Raw genomic sequence first — 21,134 nt, forward strand, 5'->3', positions numbered from 1 at the left:
CTGAGGCCGTGTCACATGACCCTCGTTACGTGAAGTGCTTGTTATATGACTCAAGGCAGTATACAGTAAAAGACAGGTAGGCTTCTTCCAGCTGACGTTTACACGTCTGGGATATTGGAGAGTAGATCGTAGATGGTGTCACCACCTCAAAGTGGACTGGAAAATGTTTGGAAAGGCCTCTGAAGCCTTATGGAATCCATATAATTCTATACCGTGTTTGCAGTTTAGGTATCTCCTTTTTTATCTATATTATACCTTAGCTCCCTACAAGAAAACACTGTACCTAGTGGTTGGAAGAAATCATAGGCCACATCTGCCTGATAGAAGACCAGCAGAAGTGATCCACAGGGCTACTGCCCAATCTCATTGACACATCTATCTGCTGTGGAATTCACGTCATACTCTGAGTTCAAATGACTTATCTTTAACACAATGACCTCCTTTACAATATTAGAAGCTGAGATCGCTTGATGTGAAATAGATTATTTCATGATCAGTTTTGACAGAAGCTACTTGTCATCCTCAGATTCTCAGATCTACAATGTATGTATAGAATAACATTAATGCAGTAATGCAGTCATCGGCAGGATTGTACAACAATTATACACAAGGAAGTGTATTATGCGAATAATAAAAATTACATACCTCTCAGAAATATAATTACACATCAGTCTCGTTGACATACTGAGAATATACTCCACTTATAACATTACAGCTCCACACTGATTTGTCAGACATATAAAACTTGCTAAATAAAATATCCATAGCACTAATAAGGATTACAGGGGCAAAAACAGGTACATCAATACAAATGATGCATCGATGACAACTCAGAAAGACTGAGCCAATGCACTTTAGAGCCCATGTTCAGTGGTTTCAAGCTTGGTCACCAGGTGGCACCATCACACTAAGGCAACAATGAGCACTCGATTATTGAAAAGACTGTACTAGCAACTACTTATATAAAAAAAATTCTGAAACATATTATATACCAAAACTGTAGGCAGGAACGTAGTTCCATCTGGACAACAAACACTGACATGGTTCATAGCGCAAAACAAATACATAATGAGGCACAGGGTCAAATAGCTTACAGATATCTATGATTACTATACCTGTATATAGGTATTACATGCACATGATTATAGGCTCATACCTAGAGCAAGAGAGATTATTACATTATGTGAATGACAGCCAGTAAATGGAAGCATACATCCTTCAATACAACATAGGCACATAATGTAGAATAGCAGTTATAAACTGGGAACTACCAAAACAACTGGATAAGTTTGGATAATTAGAAAAATTATAAGCAATGAATGATATTTTCATAAGGTAAATAAACTAAACAACCAAGAACCTGGCTAGGAGGAGGAGGATGGAGAGGGGGGGGGGGGGATGGTTGAAAAGAAATTTTAGAGAACAAGCGACATAATAAAGCTATCAACAGTAACAAAGAAGCATGGGCATGGAACAAAATATAACATAAGCTGTCCATAAACAAATTTAGGGTCATATAGATACAGGTATACATATAATGTGGGCTCACAACCAGAGCAAAAGAGATTATTACGTTACACAATTGATAGCTAGTAAATGGAAACATCAGAACATAGTCACTAATGATTAACAACAAAACAACTGGATAACACTGGATTCATGAGAACATTGTGAACAGTGGATGATACTTTCATAAGATAAGTAACCCAAAAACCCAAATGGAGGGGGGAGAGGGGCAGTTTGAAGGTGGGGAGCGGAAAGGGCGGAGGGAAAAGTGACAGGGGGAGGGAATGGGGCTGCAGGAGGGAAGAAGGATGGGGATAAAAAATGAGGTTTTTGGGAATAGCTACTCATTCAACCTACTGACTTACTAATACTTTTCCCCATAGTCAATCCTATATTTACTATTATAATTTATGATAATCAGCATATTTTGTCTTACACAATTTTCTCAAAATGATATAACTTATAACATGAATTCTTTACAAACCTTATCTTACTATTTATTGAAATGATGATGAGCGAAGATGATAGTGTTGTAGAAGTTTTTGTTGATTGGGGGGGGAGGGGGGGCACCTAACAAAATTTGGCCAATTTGCAGCTTGAAGTCTGGCGGGAAAAATTCCAGATTGGGACCATCCATATTTAGGGTAGTCTGGTAGAGTGCCCTGTCCTATTATGTTATCAGCCAGCTGAATTCCAAACTGAATAAAACAAGTTTTTTTTTCTTATCACTTTGTTTAGCAGGACATATTTCTTTAAAATCCCAATGTAAAAGAAAATTTTCTTATGTTCTCTGCCATATCTTCACATGAGAGGGAAAGATGGCAACTGCTGGTCCCGTATGTCAACTGTGTTCATTGAATTTTTGTATTGTGTAATTGCTTGGGACTTCTGGACAGGGGATTTGATTTCCGTATCAGTTTTTCTTGTTGCTGTCATACTGATATCCATATGGATACTGAATAGAATATTTACTTCTTTTTTATCCATCTGTTTCAGAGCCATGAGCTTATGTGAAAATAATACAGGAGTCTCTCCTTTTTTTGTTAAGATTTTTGGAACTGGTCTGGCATATTTTGGCTTGTGGATCTGATTGCCCCAAAGACATTTGAGCTCCTGTCAGTGAAGAGGAATTTTACCAGTTGTGAATACATATGGTCTGACAATTGCCCAAATACGATTGCATGAGGTCCATAACAACAGCTTCAGTTCCCCTACTTGTGATTTCTTTATTGCTTGGCTCAGCTTTTTTTTCCTGTATAAATATGAAGTCCTGAATAGTAGTCACTCTCTGACACACACATTTTGAAGAACTTTATACTGAAATGCATCCTTTTTTGAAGATTGAATTTGATGTAACAGAGTCTACCTCTGAATTTCATGAGGCTTTTGTCAATTGCAATATCTTCTTCAGGATAACAAACACTTTGGAAATCTTGTTTGAGAGAGTCAATAACAAGTTGACTGTTTAATCTTGTTCAGGCGGTCTACACGGTCAGTGTTTTTATTATTTACAAAATGAAGGAACCTAGACATATGTAAGAATATTCTATATGGCTTGATGTCAGAAAAGAAATGAATTTTTTTATGGACCAGTATGACTGAAGTGTTGGCTTCTTCCCCTGTGCCACAAGAATACATAAAGCAAAATATGCTTGAATTTCATCAGATTTAGTCAGAAACAAGCACTGTTTTATTTCAAAGGAGGACATTTTTTATAACAATCTGTTGCCTTATCTATTTGTTCTAGTGCCACATTCTCCCAGAAAGACACATGAGCCATATTTCTGTACACATCTCAGGAGGTTAGTTGTGGAGGCAATTGTCTTTAAACCTTAGGATGACATTAGTAGAACCAGAAAATGGAATTTTGGAAAGTTTATCCTAATTTATTCCCCGTTTACATTTTTCTACCTTCTGTATTTTGGCAACACTCACACCTGTTGCTGAAACAGCACTGTCACTATCTGTTTCATTTACTTCACTGCCATCACCAGTATCATTTACCTCACTGTCTTCATTATTAGAACTTTCAGAAACACCGCTGTCACTTTTATTCAATAGACTTTCTATTTCCTCATCTGAGAGAAACTTTTTACAGTAGGGCATTGCTTGCAACTACGCAGCTGGTGAAAAGTTCTGAAAAAGACTGCTTATAACTCACAAAATATCGAAAGAAATCTAGTGCATTATAGACCACTAAATAGATCAATTTCTCAGCTTTTTGATGGTATATAACATCTCATGCCACCTACTGACAGGAAAGAAGAAACACTAAGAAGAAGCTGTAGCTGCTCAGCCCATCTCACAGCTGGCAATGTAGTAACAGACTTGAAACCTGCAGCTGGCTGTGGAAGCGGGTGGGTTAAATACCATACATAAAAAATGTTATGAAACTTTTGGTCGTAACAAATTTAGGATCACCTATTTTAAGTTGTCTTTCAATTTTTTTTAAAAAAATTCACATGCTGATATTAATTCTAAAAAGGGCCATTAGTCCCTGAAGGGTTATAATTGAAGTATCTAAGCTTAATTAAAAAGGACTCATCAGTGCAGTCTTTTGTCTGTTATAAAAAGGAACACCATTTAAAATATTATAATTGTTGCACCTGAGATTAGTACAAAATTATACAACAGAGCAGCCTTAAGGGTGCATCACATTATTCAAATAAACTGAAAGATTAGAATTAAAGAATGTTGCTTGTATACCAGTAAACCTTTTGTGTTATATCTGTATGTTACCATAAACTTTAATTATGTAGTGAACTGTGTTACAGGTCTCATGACAGTTAGAATGTCCAGATCAATGTAGGTGACACTCATGGGCTCTGTACCAGCCACACAGGAATGTCAAGTATAAACCCAGACCATCAGGAGGCACACTGTGAGCTACGGACTACAAAGTACCTCACCAGGCATCAGCAGTAGGTCACTGGCTGCACCATAAAATCATGCCTCCACCCAGGCCATAATTGTATTTAGATGGAACCACTGAAGAGGCAAAGTTCATTTCTTGTTATCCCTATTGTAACCACAGCTTTTTGCAAGTTAATTGTGATCTCAGTGCCAGTTTTCTAACTGGTAAGTGGCATGGCATTATCATGCAACAGCAAAACATCGTGTTTTTGTTGATGTTGTTACACGCGGTACATTTGAGCATGAAGTTTTTTTAAAGATTCATCCACTGTTACGTGTTTGTCAGCCAATATCAGATTGTCAGTCTCTACATTTTGTCAGGAGTCTGTGCAGTGCTCAGTATGTCACTTTGTAGGAAGTCCTAAGTAAAGGTGTTATCCTTTCACCAGATAAACTGCTTGCCCAACAACTAACTGTACTGTGACCACCACTATCATCCCCATACACCTTCTTTAACCTACTGTGAATGCTTGTCATTGTCTCATTCTGACAGCACAGGAACTCGTACAGCTCCACACTGCTTCAGGTGAACAAGTGCAGCAGCCATCTTGACAGAGTGCTATGAAAAAGCAACTTGCAGAAACAAGTTGAATTAAATTTGTATACAAGTGGGAAGAATGCTTCTATGACCTTGATGATAGCAATCTTCTGGAGTGATCTTTGTACTGTATAATACACTTATGCTCCATTTATTTTGAATTATTTTCTTTATTCTAATTTTTCATGCATGTACTATTTACATCTGCTTCCTTGGGAGCACTTCTTAAGCATTTCTTAGTATTCACTACAATTTCTTTTTTAGGGGAGGGGGGCACAGAACAATTTGGATATTTGTTAAAAAATTCTTTAAATAATAATAATAATAATAATAATAATAACAATAATTAAACAGTCATTAATACTCATTGTGTATTTTAACTCTTTTTGTTTTTTAAAATAGTATTGATAACTTTTATGTAGAATACCATTTCTGGTGACTTAGAAATGAAGATGATATTGCTGTTACCAAATGTGATATTCTTGCTATCAAACAAGATTTACCAACAAGGATTTCCTTAATATGTGAATTTATTAATATTATAGTTTTTCAAATTATTATTCTATTATCTGTTTAAGTATTTTGTACACAGTTACATGATATCGTGTTTTTAACTTGTAATTAGCAGCAACTTAATTCCCTCCATCCCTCTTCTCCCTCTCCCCCAACCTGCTCTTTTTCAAATGTCTGTATTTTGAGAGCAAAAGAAAATGTTAAATCAAATTAAAAATTAGGTTACACTTATTCCTTACAGAATAAATCAGTTATTCATGCAAAATTACTGATAGCTTGATAGCCTAACTGTAAGCATCATTACACATTTTGCAATTTTGTTTCTTTTACGTTTTCTGTGGAATGATGCAGTCTGGTGTGTTATGCGAGTTTCAATCATTATGTTTCTTATTCAACTTTTTTTTTCTTTTTCTGAGATTCCTCTTTTTCTTCTGAATCCATTTCACAGTGAAACTTTAAGATCTTAAATGTCAAGTGCGATTTTTTGTGAGAGATGTGATGTCATTTTTTTCTTTTCTTTTTTTCTTTCTTTACAGTTATTTCCATCTTTGGTGAGTGGCACTCCCTTTCTGACAGATCTTTGACAACAAAACTGAGTGTGTGTTGACTGTAATGGATGTGGCTGGTGCAGGAGATTTACAGTGTCTTACAGGACAGGACAGTACCATACAGTACAAACCTATTCACAGAAGTGATAGCGTTCAGTGTGGAATGGAATAACAATGATTACTTATATGCTAAATGAATTTTATAAAAATGTTCTAATGTGCTGCAATATTTGGTGCAAATAAATGCCAGAGTGCATTGTTCGTAACAATGACTTTAAATTAACAAAAAAATAGAAAAACAAATCCTGCTCTTAGCCAATCCTAAACAATAAGTCACTATAATTAGTGGTAACATCTGTCAGTGTTTGTTAGCTATGAAACAGAACAAATTAATATGGCACTATTCAGCTTGTGCTATAGGTGAGCAACATTATTAAGGTGTATGGTGGCGGGTCTTTGCATATCATCATCAACTCCCCCCTATCCTCTTCCAGTCAAAAATGGTCTGCACAACCCCTTTCTTGCAGCCCCTGCCACTGGACTGGGTTAAGTATCTATGTGACGTTTTCACTCACACTAAATGAACCTGTGATGAAACAAACTGCTGTTCTTTGGAACTTCTCTACTTCCTCTATCAATATTATCTTGTTCAGATCCCAGACTGATGAGCAGTAGTTAAATATTGGTTTTATAAGCTACCCCTTTTGTGACTGTACTACATTTCCCAAAGAATCCTCCAACGAATCTCAGTCTGGCATCTGCCTTACCTACGATTAGTTTTAGCTGATCATTCCACTCTAAATCATTCTGAATGCATACTCCCTGACATTTAATGGATGTGACTGCTTCCAGTGATCATTCCATAATCATGCAACTATACAATAATGGATCTTTCTGCCTATTTATGTGCAATAAGTAACATTTTTGTATTTTTATGATCAACTGCCAATTTCTGTACCAAGTTCAATCCTCAGCAGGTATTCCAATATTTTGCTGTAATTTCCTAGGGTTCTAACTTCTCTGTATACAGCAACATCATCTGCGAAAAGCCTTACTGAACTTCCAACATTATCCACTATGTCACTGATATGCAGGAAGAGAGATGCCAACTATCCTGCATACTTATTAAGTTTGATGAACCAGTATCAAGCGAGGAATCTAGGAATACGCCATGCTCCATACATGAACATAATAGGAAGTAACCGTAATGTGATACAATGGGAAGTAACCTCAGCCATACACTTCCCAATGGTTTGCAAAGTGTAGGTGTTTGACCAAAACTGGCTGTGTGCCCTGACTTGATTTTTTAATAATATTTAAAAGCTGTAATCAATTGGCACCTTAAAATAATTGAAAATCAACATATCTTATGGATGAAGAGTAAAACACAGATGAAAGAAATTTACCTACTTTCATATGTTCCAGGCATTAGTCTTTCTTTGATCTTTGAAATGGCGGCTGCTTTTACATTTTCTGGTGCTGATTCCAGTTTCTTGAAAAGAACTTCAACCTGGAAATTTTTAAAAGTACATTTGAGTAAACACAACAAGTATCAAGAAATGGAAAACAGAATTATACAAATGCCACTCATTACAGAAGTAATGTATTTGACTGCATCTGGAAAATAAAAGATAATGACTGTGCATTGCCATCTATGGACCTCAAAAGAAAAACATTTCCTGAATTAACATACTTAGCCATTCACAGTGTACCAGAATTACTGAAATTATTAATGACTTGATGGGTGCAACCCTCTCAGAAGTTAAGGAGAAATGTTCTGTGTACATGAGACAGGGTGATTTTTCATCTACTGATTCACACTTCCTTTTGTAAATGCAATTTCTCAGTCACACCTTGTATAGGCATATCACACAACTGATGTTCATGACAGGAGAGAAGTAGCAGAAGATTGAATGACTGAGTACTTTAAAGAAGTTTTGTGAGGCATGAACAGTGAGATCCAGTTCCATTTGTGGTGGGGTAAACAGTTTTAATCTCTCAGGAAGTTCCTTAGAATATGATATGAAATGTACTGTCTGGAACAAATTCAAGAAATTACAGATAAAGTCTACCTAAAGGTACTGTAATTTTATGGCATGAATACAAGGGTTTATCATAAAGTTCTAACTATCACCTAGAAATTATTATGTTATCAGTACAACATTTTGTATCCCTCAACTGCATCACGTGGAAAATATCAGTCAACTGTCTCCTTTTTCTCCCAGGGAGTGCCAGATGTGACAGAGAAAATTGAGGTTTGTAGTGTGATAAAGTTCCTGCATTTGAAGGGTAACAGTGGCTTGGAAACCCATGATGAAATATGGGCTGTTTATGGAAATGATTGCCCATCTTACGACGCTATTGTGAGGTATAAAAGGAATTTCCAACCTGGTCAGTTGTCCCTGACAGACAAGTCAGGAGCACAAGTGTAGCCAGGAAGGTCATGCTTTCAGTTTGTTGGGGCTGTCATAGAGTTGTGAGGTAACGGGTGAGTTGCGGCGCCCTGGAAATATTCTAAGTCCATCCAGCTGTGTGGGTGTGAATTCTGCTGTGACGAGGATGGTGCTTTGTGTCAATGAAGGATATGTGTATGCCGAGAGTGCCAAAGGTGGCAGACTTTGTGAAAGCATCATGGCAGACATTTCACAGTTTGTACAGAAATTAATAGTAGCCAGATGAATCGTGACACCTCAAAAAGAAACATGTACATTAATATTATTTGCACGATGATTCTGGTGGTGTAATCAGATTTTCAAAATCTTTAAAGTTTAATATCTGACTGTAAATTAAACAAGTAACACCCACCAATGAATTTCAAAAACGTAAACAGTTCATCCGATTTTGTCGATCGACGTGTCTAAGGAAAGCTATTAGTGTGAAACTAAACTGGTATAAATTACAGGCATGTAACTTGAATAGTACACGAGTTATTGGAGGTTAAAGTGGCCAATTACTATAGACTGCATCAGGCCATAAGTACTCCACAGTTACACGAAAAAGCAGTAGCAGCACGCTTAAAATATATTTATTCATCTATGTCTTTGTTTATATCCGATATATGCTATTCATGAAGAAATTGGTTAAATATTCACTGTGTTTTAGAAGGCACAGAGACATTAGGCAACTGGCCTACCTTTTGTTTTATTCCTTTGATATATGTTTGTTTAATTTGTTTATGTACCAAATAATGTGTGTTAGAGCACGTTTATGGTCCAGCCATAGGAATATTTATTTAATTTCAAATTATTTAAATAAATCCAGTATTTGGTATGTGGTTCACTATGTTTGTGTGGGTGTGTTGGCATGGAGACATGGTGCAAGAACTCTAGCCAATCACAGTGCTCATGAATGGGGAGACTGGATGGAAGGAGTTCGGGTGAGGGGTGCTGGGAGTGAGGCAGTGCTGGACAGTCGACAGGACATGGGAGGAGCTGGACGTGAAGGCACGACACACAGTCGCAGGAACGACTTGGAGAGTGTGGAGCGGTTTGTGCATGATAGCGGGAGATAAAAATACTTCAGAGTGCCGACTTGTGGACCTGTGAGAACTCTGTGGCTTCTGCAGTGAAGACGTGGTATGCGTTTAGAAGTGAATATCTCGCGAGCTATGTTGTTGTTCATAACTTATTATGTGAAGTAGGAATCTATTGTTTCCCTGTTATTCAACTTATATTTTATTTAATTGCTGGACCATCAACACCAATAAGTGTTTTGCAGAAATATACCGCATTCTCAGAAGTACTTCTACTGTTGTACTCATCATTTAAAATTGTTAAGATAGTACCTGCAGATTTTATTTAATTGCAATCTTTCACATATAAATTTATATGTTACACTCATAATTCGCAATTGCCGAGTGATAGAAACCTTTGACCATTTGATTCATGTGTGTATTCTTATCGTATACTGTAGACTCAGCAAAATTGGCCTGTAATGCGGCAGCTATGTATCCCAGCCCCTAGACAATGAAACCAGCCGAAACATAATATTTCAACACTGTGTTGGAGGGTGCGTAGTTATTTGAAAGCCCGGAGTGTCATCCTCACATTACCTTGCCAAGTGTCAAGCCATCACAGGCAGACACTACAGCGATCTACTGGAAAAGCTACATGAAACTCTGATTAAGAAATGCCACCGTATGTTCTCCTGAGACATTCATCTTCAGGCTGATACTGCACTGGCTCATTCATCTAAAGTTGCAGTTGATAAAACAAGGGCATGTGGTTGGTTGGTTGGGGGTATAAAGGGACCAAACTAAGAGTCATCAGTCCCTTTTTCCTGGCACAAGCGAGGCTCAGGGTACAAAAACACCCAACACCATACCTAAAAAGAAAACGAATGGAATGCACAAAACATGGGGAAAACATACACACAAGGAAAAGTGGAAGAAGGTATTAAAACCATACAGCATTTGGTCTGGGCTGGCTGATCACAATAATAAGAGGATGAGCCAACCACTCTGCAACACATTAAAATGTCCATCCCAAAACGACAAGGCAAGATGAACACCTGTAGGGAAAAGACGACCACCAAGACAAATAAATGCAAAGAAAGTGTGACAGAGTTAAAACGGAGGGAGGGTGGCGAACTCAGAGAGAAGGTTAAACGCCCACCCTTAGATAGTATGACAGAAAAAAAAACCTCACAAATAAAACAGAAAACTAAATCTGCTGTCGCCCAACACCGAAGGTAGGGTGCTGGGGAGATTGAAAGTCCGCCACAGAGTGGCTAAAAGTGGGCAGTCCAGCAAGATGTGAATGACAGTCATATGTGAGCCACAGTGACACTGAGGTGGGTCCTCACGATGGAAGAGGTAGCCATGTGTTAGCCACGTACGGCCAATGCAGAGCCGGCAGAGAAACACAGAGGCCCTGCAAGAGACCCACATGGAGGCGTAATAATCATTGCAGGTCAGTTACAGGGATGCCGGTCTCCAGAAGAGGTTTCCGTGTAGCCTGTTTGGCCAGCCTGTCGGCGAGTTCATTTCCTGGGACTCCGACGCGGACTGGCATCCGCACAAACACCACAGAACGAATGGACCGTTCCAGGGCATAGATGAACTAATGGATGGTCGCTACCAAAGGATGGCGGGAGTAGCACTGGTCGATAGCTTGTAGGCTGCTCAAGGAGTCAGTACAGAGTAGAAACAACTCACCAGGGCATGAGCGGATGTGCTCAAGAGCACAAGAAATGGCCACCAGCTCTTCAATGAAAACACTGCAACCATCTGGCAAGGAGTGCTGTTCAATATGTCCTCTGTGAATATACGCGAAGCCAACACGATCATCAGTCATTGAGCCATCAGTGTAAACCACTTCATGATCCTGGTACGTGTCAAGAATTGAGAGGAAGTGACAGCGGAGAGCTGCAGCGTTAACAGAGACCCTAGGACCATGTGAAAGGTCCAGACGGAGCTTCAGCCTAGGTGTACACCATGGAGGTTTACATGAATGGACCTCGAGTAAAGGTGGTAAGGGCAAGGACTTCACTTCAGACAGAAGAGATCGGACGTGAACCGCCATCGTAAGCCCTGACCTGGGCCCCCGATGCGGGAGCTGAACAGCCGTGGATGGGAAAAGAAGACGGTAATTCGGATGCTCAGGAGAACTATGAAAGTGTGCAATGTAACTGGAGAGTAGTTGTGCATGCCTGACCTTCAATGGAGGGACCCCGGCCTCCACCAGGACGCTGGTCACGAGACTCCTCCTAAAAGCTCCTGTTGCCAGTTGAACACCACAGTGGTGCACTGGGTCAAGTAAACACAATGCTGAGGGCACCACAGAACCATCAATCAGACTTCCATAGTCAAGGCAGGATTGAACAATGGTTCTGTAGAGCTGCAGCAGTGTAGAGCAATCTGCACCCCAGTTGGTGTTGCTCAGGTAGTGGAGGGCATTGAGGTGCTGCCAGCACTTCCACTTCAGCTGTCAAAGATGACGAAGCTGCATCAATCGGGTGTCAAAAACCAGTCCTAAGAATCAATATGTCTCCACTACCATGAGTGCATCATCATTAAGGTAAAGTTCTGGTTTCGGGTGAATGGTACGACGCCGACAGAAGTTCATGACACACGACTTCGAAAGTTGAAAACTGGAAGCCATGGGTTAGAGCCCATGACTGCGCCTTGTGAATGACTCCCTGTAGGTGCCGCTCGGCAACACCAGTACTGGAGGAGCAATACAAAATGCAGAAGTTGTCCTCATACAGAGAATGTGAGAACGACGGCCTGACAGCTCCTGCTAGACCGTTAATGGCCACTAAAAGTAGAGATACACTCAATACAGAGCCCTGCAGGACCCCATTCTCCTGGATATGGGGGAACTATGGGAGGCGCCAACTTGGATATGGAAATTATGGGGCAATAGTAAATTTTGGATAAAAATCAGGAGCGGGCCCGAGACCCCACTCATATAACATGGCAAAGGTATGATATCACCAAGTCGTTGTCGTCGTCGTCGTAAGCTTTTCGTAAATCAAAATATATGGCAACCAGGTGCTGGCATCTGGAAAAGGCTGTTCGGATGGCAGATTCAAGGGAGACTAGATAATCAATGGTAGAGCCACTCTGGCGGAAACGGTCCTGGCATGGAGCCAGTAGGCCATGTGACTCCAGGACCCAACACAACACAACCGCTAACTTACCATACGTTCTAACAGCTTACAAAAAATGTTGGTGAGACTGATGGGCCAATAGCTATCCACATCAAGCGGGTTTTAACTGGGTTTGAGCAATGGAATGATGGTGCTCTCCCACCATTGTGACTGAAAGACGTCATCACACCAGATCCGGTTAAGATGACAAGGAAATATCGCTTGTAGTCGAATGAGAGATGTTTGATCACCTGACTGTGGATCTGATCTGGCCCAGGAACTGTGTTGGGGCAATTTGCAAGGACACTGAGGAGCTCCCACTCTGTAAATGGAGCATTGTAGGGTTCACTGTGACATTCAGCAAACAAGGGGGCTTCCCTTTCCATCCACTATTTGAGGGTGCGAAATGCTGGAGGATAATTCTCTGACGCATAGGCTCAAGCATAGAGCTCAGCAAAGAGCTCAGCAATTGCGTTTGCATTCGTAGATAAAATGCCACTGATGATAATGCCAGTAACACCTGTTGGGGTCTGGTACCCACAAACACATCTGATCTTCATCCAGAATTGAGAAGGTGAGGTATGGCACCCAATGGTCGAGACATACCTCTCCCAACACTCCTGTTTTGGTCTTTTTATAAGTTGGGGAACATGGGCATGGAGCCATTTAAAAGCTATTAGGTGCCCTAGGGAAGGGTGCCGCTTATGTCGCTGTAGAGTTCACCAATGCTCTTGAATGGCCTCAGCAATTTCGAGCGACCACCGAGGTACTGACTTTCGCCAGGGGGCACCCTAAAGAAGAAGGGATCATGTTCTCCACTGCAGAAATGATCATTCTAGTGACCTGCTCAACTACCACATTGATGATACCCTGAGGGGGAGATTCTACAGTGACAGCAGAGGTGAAAGAGTCCCAGTCTGCATTGTTTACAGCCCATCTTGGTAGACGTCCAGGGGAATAGCACTGGGGGAGTGACAGGAAGATAGGAAAGTGGTCACTATCACACAAGTCATCGTGGGCTCTCCAGTGGACAGATGGGAGAAGCACTGGACTGCAGAGGGATAAATCAATGGCCGAGTAAGTGCCATGAGCCACACTGAAATGTGTGGGGGCTCCAGTATTTAAGAGGCAGAGGTTGAGTTGAGACAGGAAAGTTTCGACATCTCTACCTCAGCCAGTAAGCACAGTGCCACCCCACAAGGGGTTACAGGCGTTAAAATCCCCCAAAAGTAGGAAAGGTTTAGGGATGTGGCTACGAAGGCTTTCCCGGCGTAATAATTGATAATATTCTTCTTGGGTATGCAGCCGGATCATAACGTCTTCATGACACAATATTTCCGCGGTCCATCTGGCCGCCATCTTCAGGTGAGAGTGCTGGTGCACGAACTCGCCGGAACTGACTTCCTAGCGCAAGCTGCGCCCCCTATATAGGCCAGCAGAAGACCCACAACGCGTGCGCAAGAAGGTGCCGTAACTGCCCTCTAGCGCAGTAAACATACCGCGCCGCCAGTGGTGGAAATAGGCGAAATCGAGATATCGCTGTCAAAAATTAAAAAACTTTTTATTCCGACGATCGAAACACAGACCGTTGTTTTTTGATGTCAGATAACACCGGGTCCCAAGTCTTACTTAAAAGATAGCTCTTGTCTCTATTAAGAAGATTGTCAGATAAACGAATCTCTATGGATTCTTTTAAAACACAGTCCCAATAGCGAGATGCAGGGGCAACCATTTGTGTCTTCTCATAGAGCATTCTGTGTCCTTCGGTGAGACAGTGCTCCGCCACTGCAGACTTCTCAGGTTGAAGCAGCCATGTGTGCCGCTGATGCTCTACACATCGGTCCTGAATGGTCCGGATTGTCTGCCCAATATAAGCCTTCCCACAGTGGCAAGGGATCTTGTACACCGCCTCCTAGATCATTTTAATTCCCTGCATCCTAGCATCAAGTTTACCATGGAGGTGGAAAGTGATGGGAAGCTTCCATTTCTGGATGTTCTGGTGTACAGAAAGGATGATGGGACACTGGGACACAGTGTTTATCGAAAGCCTACGCACACTGACCGTTACCTGCATGCTTCTAGCTGTCATCCATCGTTCCAGCGTACGGGGGTCCTGCGGACATTGGCGAGAAGAGCTTATGCCATTTCAGATGGAGAAAGCTTGACACAAGAATTGGACCATCTTAAGGTTGTGTTCAAGCAGAATGGCTATACAGATAAACAGATCCGTCGTGCCTTCCAGTATGGACCTTCACCTGAACCACCAGAAGATTCCTGCAAATCGGTGGCCTTTTTGCCTTTTGCTGGGAGCATTTCCTCGAAGATAGGAAGAATTCTGAAAAGATACCACATCAAAAGTATTTTTCGTCCGCCAGCCAAGATTAGAGCGCTCCTTGGCTCTGTAAAGGATGACTTGGGTTTGAGGAAGCCCGGCGTGTACAAGATCCCTTGCCACTGTGGGAAGGCTTATATTGGGCAGACAATCCGGACCATTCAGGACCGATGTGTTGAGCATCAGCAGCACACACGGCTGCTTCAACCTGAGAAGTCTGCAGTGGCGGAGCACTGTCTCACCGAAGGACACAGAATGCTCTATGACAAGACACAAATGGTTGCCCCTGCATCTCGCTATTGGGACTGTGTTTTAAAAGAATCCATAGAGATTCGTTTATCTGACAATCTTCTTAAGAGAGACAAGGGCTATCTTTTAAGTAAGACTTGGGACCCGGTGTTATCTGACATCAAAAAACAACGGTCTGTGTTTCGATCGTCGGAATAAAAAGTTTTTTAATTTTTGACAGCGATATCTCAATTTCGCCTATTTCCACCACTGGCGGCGCGGTATGTTTACTGCACTAGAGGGCAGTTACGGCACCTTCTCGCGCACGCGTTGTGGATCTTCTGCTGGCCTATATAGGGGCCGCAGCTTGCGCTAGGAAGTCAGTTCCGGCGAGTTCGTGCACCAGCACTCTCACCTGAAGATGGCGGCCAGATGGACCGCAGAAATATTGTGTCATGAAGACGTTATGATCCGGCTGCATACCCGAGAAGAATATTATCAAAGGTTTAGGGAGTTGATGAATCAGTGCAGCCAATACATTCAGGGGTACTGCACCATCTGGAGGAAGATATATGTTGCAGACAGTTATTTCCTGTTTCGTCCTTATCCTGACAGCCACAGCTTCAAGAGGTGTTCGAACAGGCACAGGTTCACTGCATACTGAGTTCAGAACACAGATACAAACTCCACCTGACACTCTATTATAGTTGCGACAGTTCTTGTAATATCCCATATAGCCACCAATGGGGCAGACGTATTCTGGAGGCCCAGAGGACCCACTGTCCGTGACACAGAGTGTGGTACGACTGGTACTTGTGATGACGATGGTAATGTAGCTGCAGCATATGTGGACGTCAACCGAACTGGGTCTAATCGTTCAAATTTACGTTTGGCCTCTTGGTAAGTCAACTGGTCCAGGGTCTTGTACTCCATGATTTTCCACTCCTTTTGGAGTACTGTGCAGTCTGGCAGGCAGGGGGAGTGCTGCTCTCCGCAGTTGATACAAGTGGGAGGAGGCGCACAGGGATTATCTGGATGCAGTGGACATCCGCAGTCTCAACATGTGGAGTTGGAAGTGCAGTGGGAAGATGTGCCCGAATTTCCAGCACTTAAGGCACCGCATAGGAGGAGGGATGTATCATTTAACATCACAGCGGTAAACCATCACCTTGACCTTTTCATGCAATGGATCACTCTCAAAGGCCAAGATGACGGCACCAGTAAAAACCCTGTTGTCTTTGGGGCCCCTGTAAACACGGCGCATAAAATGAACACCCCGCCGTTCTAGATTGGCGTGGGGCCTGTTGTCAGACTGCAAGAGGAGGTCATGATGGAAAATAATCCCTGGACCATGTTGAGGCTTTTATGGGGAGTGACGGAAACAGGAATATCACTCAGCTGGTCGCTAGCAAGTAACACCCGGTATTTGACTGGGGATGCTTTCTGAATCAAGACTGCACCGCTTCTCATCTTAGACAGTGCTGTCACTTCCCCAAACTTATTCTCAAGATGTTCAACAAAAAACTGAGGCTTCATAGATAGAAAGCAGTCCTCGTCCATTTTGCTACAGACTAAATATCGAGGTGAATATGGCTCTCTTCTTATTGTAGCCCTGCGTTCCTCCCATGTTGTAGCAAGGGAGGGAAATGATTTAGGGTCATATCTGTCAGCACTGTACTTGATCTTGCCCTTCTTGGAGACTGCTGGCACCGTACAGTCACCAGCAAGAGACGACTTAGTCCGCTTCATTGCGGGTCATCTGCCCTGATGCCACCAACTACAATCAGAGGCTCTCCCCACAGGCGCCACCCAGCCATAGCAAAGGCCACCTGGCATGATGGCTGTTGCCGGGAGTCCTGATGCCCTAGGACGACAGGCATCTACTCTTTGGCATACATGGGGAGTTTAAAACTCAGGCATCAGCAGTGCGATACCTGTGTTGTCAGGGGGCTACCACCAAATAGGTACACGACGGCCCCACCACAACTGACTGGATACCGTACTGGACATTGGGTGCACAGAAATCCAATAGTCATGGTGCCGAAAGAGAACAGGAGACAACGGAAGAAGATGACATACCCCGGAAAGTGTCCTCACCCAAATAGTTGAATTGCAGGTGGAGATGCAAAGCCATGACAAGAGGTTCAGGAGATCGAATCTAAGGGCACTATGGATAGCTCATGAACCACATAAGGTGTCGGTCCCCATATGGCCCACACTTCTGTAGAATTTGGAAAGTGAAAGGTAAAACCACAAAATGGGACCTGAACTTATAGGGCTGAAAAGTGTGAGACTCCTTTTAGTCATCTTTTACGATAGGCAGGGATACCTCGGGCCTATCCTAATCCCCGGACCCGCAGGGGGAAGGGCATGTGGCTTTGAGATCTTGCAGCATCTGCTTTATTCTTCTGATCTTGCACCAAGTGACTTTACTGGTTCCCAGAAATGAAGAGTCTGTTGCATGGTCGCTGGTCTGACAATATAGATGATGTCATTAATGAAGTGGAACAGTGGTTTAAAGCAAAATCTGCAGGCTTCTATATTCAAGGCATTCAGAAGGTCAAGAAACCCTGCGAAAATTATAAAAATCTGGATGTTGAATACTTAGAGAAAAATTAACAACAACAAATCAACACACACTCATTATTAAATTTCTAAGAGTGATGGTAACTCTAAACAACCCATTGTAATCTGACCAAATCTAAAATCTTGTCTACCAGCAGCAGGTTACAATAGCCTAGTACTTGAATACTGCTGCAATAAAGTTTTTCAAAACAGGAAGCAATTGATCATGATATGAATGTGTCTGGAGACGTCACACTGTCAACTGATCACCAGGTACAATATCTCATTTAGCAGTTGGAGATGCAGCTTCTATGAGTCCTGGCTGCTTTGAGACAAACAACTGTGAGACTAGAGCTGGAAAGTAGCTACAGAAACATGTTGAAAATAGATGTTGTGCTCAGAGATGAAATCTGGGCCCCTACTGAGCAACATGTAAAAATCCTATTTCACTAATTTTAGCACTAACTGATTCTGTGTTCCTTGATTTTTGTACCATCATCTGACTGACGCAATTAACATTATTCAAGACTCTAAAACTACTCTTTACAATTGACTCTTATTAGCTTTATTTACATAGCAAGGGAAAAAAATCAAGCCTACTTAGGCTGTGTGTACATTGAAACTGACAAGTAAGAAGGGTGCCCTTACTCTTGTTTTCAAAATATGAGAAGAGTAATGTAATTACTATTCCATATTTTTACCACCACTCAAATTACATAACAGTTGCTTGCAGATGCAAGCACTGTCTCAAAATTGATTATAAATCATTACAGCTAATTTTAAAAAGGAACATGTCATATTATAAACTTATAAACTTCAGACCTCTGGATACCACAAAATTTTGCCACACACTCCATCCTTCTGTGCCATACAGTAATATGACCAACTGGTTGGGAAAGCCTAAGCTAAGTAATGCTTAGTGGACAAATTTGGAAACCTAACACTGCACTTCTGATGGAAAAGAATGAAAACGCCAATACCTCTTAATAGGTTTAAGATTAAAGTATGCATGAAATTAGTAACTAAATTTCTTGACACATGGTAGACACACGCATTGTAAAGACACATTGTGGCTGGACCTAAAATTTGTAAAAGGAATTTAAACTGAATCACAAAAACAGCACAGTGTGTTCTAAATTATCACTAAACATAATTCAAATGAATAGCTGTGAGACTTTGGGAGTATGCTGGTTGTTCGCTATTTCACTGACCAACCTGTAGCGTTTGGTGAGAAGGTATTCCAACAAATGACTTTCAGATGAGCTTTTTTACCAATGTAAAGAAATTATCTCTCCTCAGCATGCATTGCGGCAAAATTTTGTGATAATGCTCAGTAGACCACAGTGGAACAGAACATTTAAATAAAATTCTCATGTCAATTTGTAATATGTCGAAACGTGGTTTATCAAAATACAATTATGCTGAATCTGCTCCAAAAACACACACAATCTTATGTCAGTGACCTATTATTTTCAGTACTTTATAAAACTACACAAACATGTGCACATAATCTCAAGCAGTGGTATTATTTTCAATTCAAAACACCTAATAGTTAATCCCCCCTCCCCTCAGTGTAGTGCTGGGCCCCTGACAGCATAGGGCACATAGCACATGCTACATGTGCTGTATGAATAAAGCACCTCTGATCATACCATCAAAGTTGGTAACACAGAGAAAATATGTACACCCTCTATAGTGTTACTGCGGATGTATCCTAGATTCCATAATGTCTTTGAGCAAAAAGTGAATGTTATAAATGGGTTTGTCACACTCAGACAGACTGAGTTAAGAACAACATCTGTACTCTACATGCCACCATGTAGCGTGTAGTGGAAGGTACGCTGTTTAATAATATGGTTTTATCCTGCTCCTATTTCATTCATGGGTGGTGCATGCAAATAAATTATGGTATGCATTCATACATGCTCAAGTTTCTAAAGTTTATCAAAAGAAAAATTCTCCCGAGAAAACTATACATTGTGAGACAGGATTGCTGGCCAGAACTTATCTTCACCAGAGATGTCAGTACTGCTGTTAAGACACTAAAAGTATATACACTATCTTAGCTTTGGACAGTAATAGTTCCTTCCTCAGGGAGTGGAGAGGGACAGACTGAGGACTGAGAAATGTTAAAAAGGAAGGGCAGATCACTCACACGCCATGATGAGAGGAATCTATCTGTTGTGTTCTTGATGGAGGGGGGAGGACGGGGGAAGACGAGGTCGGGGGAGGGGGCACTATCTGCTTATCGTAAGGCATCAAACAATTAATGAGCACAAAGCAATGATTTAACAAGGAAGCTTGTAAGAATCATCTGATGATGGATTCTTAAAAATCCAAAACTGGTAATGGTTTAATGTGAATAAACTTTTTGTATTTTGTTTTTTGCTGGTCAGTTTATTTAAAATATAATCTTTAATCTTTACAACAGCACTGGAATTCTCATCTCATCTAGTAAGTCTCCCCTGACTCAAGGTTCTGGGCAACTTTACCGAACTCTACCCCTTTCCTAAACCTCAACAGTCCTTTTTCTCCAATCCTTTTCCTTCCCTTCTGCCAGATGAAGGAGCCACTGGCTCCAAAAGGTTGGAAACTTTAATTTTTTATATTTATGTGGGTTCTCCTGCTGCCACTTGGCAAGTAGATTTTTTATCTATCCAATTACATTCTGTTTTATTTTCAGTTATACATATAAAAATATTCTTTTGAAAATTTCCAAACGTATTGCAACTGGACAGACCAGAGCATCACATATGCCCATTAGCGTTTGTAGAATATCTACGGAGGCCTGGCAGTGAATAAAAGCACAGTGAGTCATTGGACGAGGCGTCTGTCATCATTGCAACAATGTTGCACAAACCTGTCTGATCTCTCATGTGCTAGCCACCTGCACACAGCTGCTGGAACACACAGATACTCTCATCTGAGGTGATCGACAGATCACAATCAAACATCTCGCTGCACTACTGGATGTGTGTGTTGGTAGAGCTGTCACACACATCCACCTGTTGGGGTACTCAAAAGGTATGTACCTGCTGGGTTCCTCGCCACCTAATAGAATACCATAAAGAGCAGCAAAGGACCATCTGTACAGACTTGTATGTTATGAGGCTGATTATGATAATTTTTTGTTGAACATAGTCACAGGCAATGATACATGGGATAATCACTTCGAACTGGAAACCAAACGGCAATCCATGGAATGGTGCCACACCACCTCACCTCCAAAGAAACTTTCAAAGCCACACCCTCAGCTGGTAAAGTCATGGTGATAGTCTTCTGGGACTCTGAAGGGGTTATTCTGTTTGACCTACTCCCTGATGGTGCAACAATCAACTTCAAAGTACATTGTGCTACCCTCATGACACTGAAGAAATGACTTCACCGTATTTGTCACCAC

The 21,134-nt window shown here is 41.4% G+C and overlaps 1 protein-coding gene across 4 annotated transcripts in view; it reads right to left on the minus strand.

Annotated features, from left to right (window-relative positions):
* Positions 1-21,134, minus strand: part of LOC124622147 (zinc finger protein 761-like) — a 164,406-nt gene that overhangs the window by 116,983 nt on the left and 26,289 nt on the right. For 3 of the 4 annotated variants that reach the window (XM_047147782.1, XM_047147781.1, XM_047147784.1), the window contains exon 2: positions 7,429-7,528. In XM_047147782.1, coding sequence (XP_047003738.1) covers positions 7,429-7,528 — 100 coding nt within the window. Of the gene's footprint in view, positions 1-7,424; positions 7,529-21,134 lie in introns of those variants that run through there. The other variant, XM_047147783.1, reaches the window with a different exon arrangement.

The sequence above is a fragment of the Schistocerca americana genome, chromosome 7 (genome assembly GCF_021461395.2).
Source record: "Schistocerca americana isolate TAMUIC-IGC-003095 chromosome 7, iqSchAmer2.1, whole genome shotgun sequence".
Taxonomy (NCBI): Eukaryota; Metazoa; Arthropoda; class Insecta; order Orthoptera; family Acrididae; genus Schistocerca; species Schistocerca americana.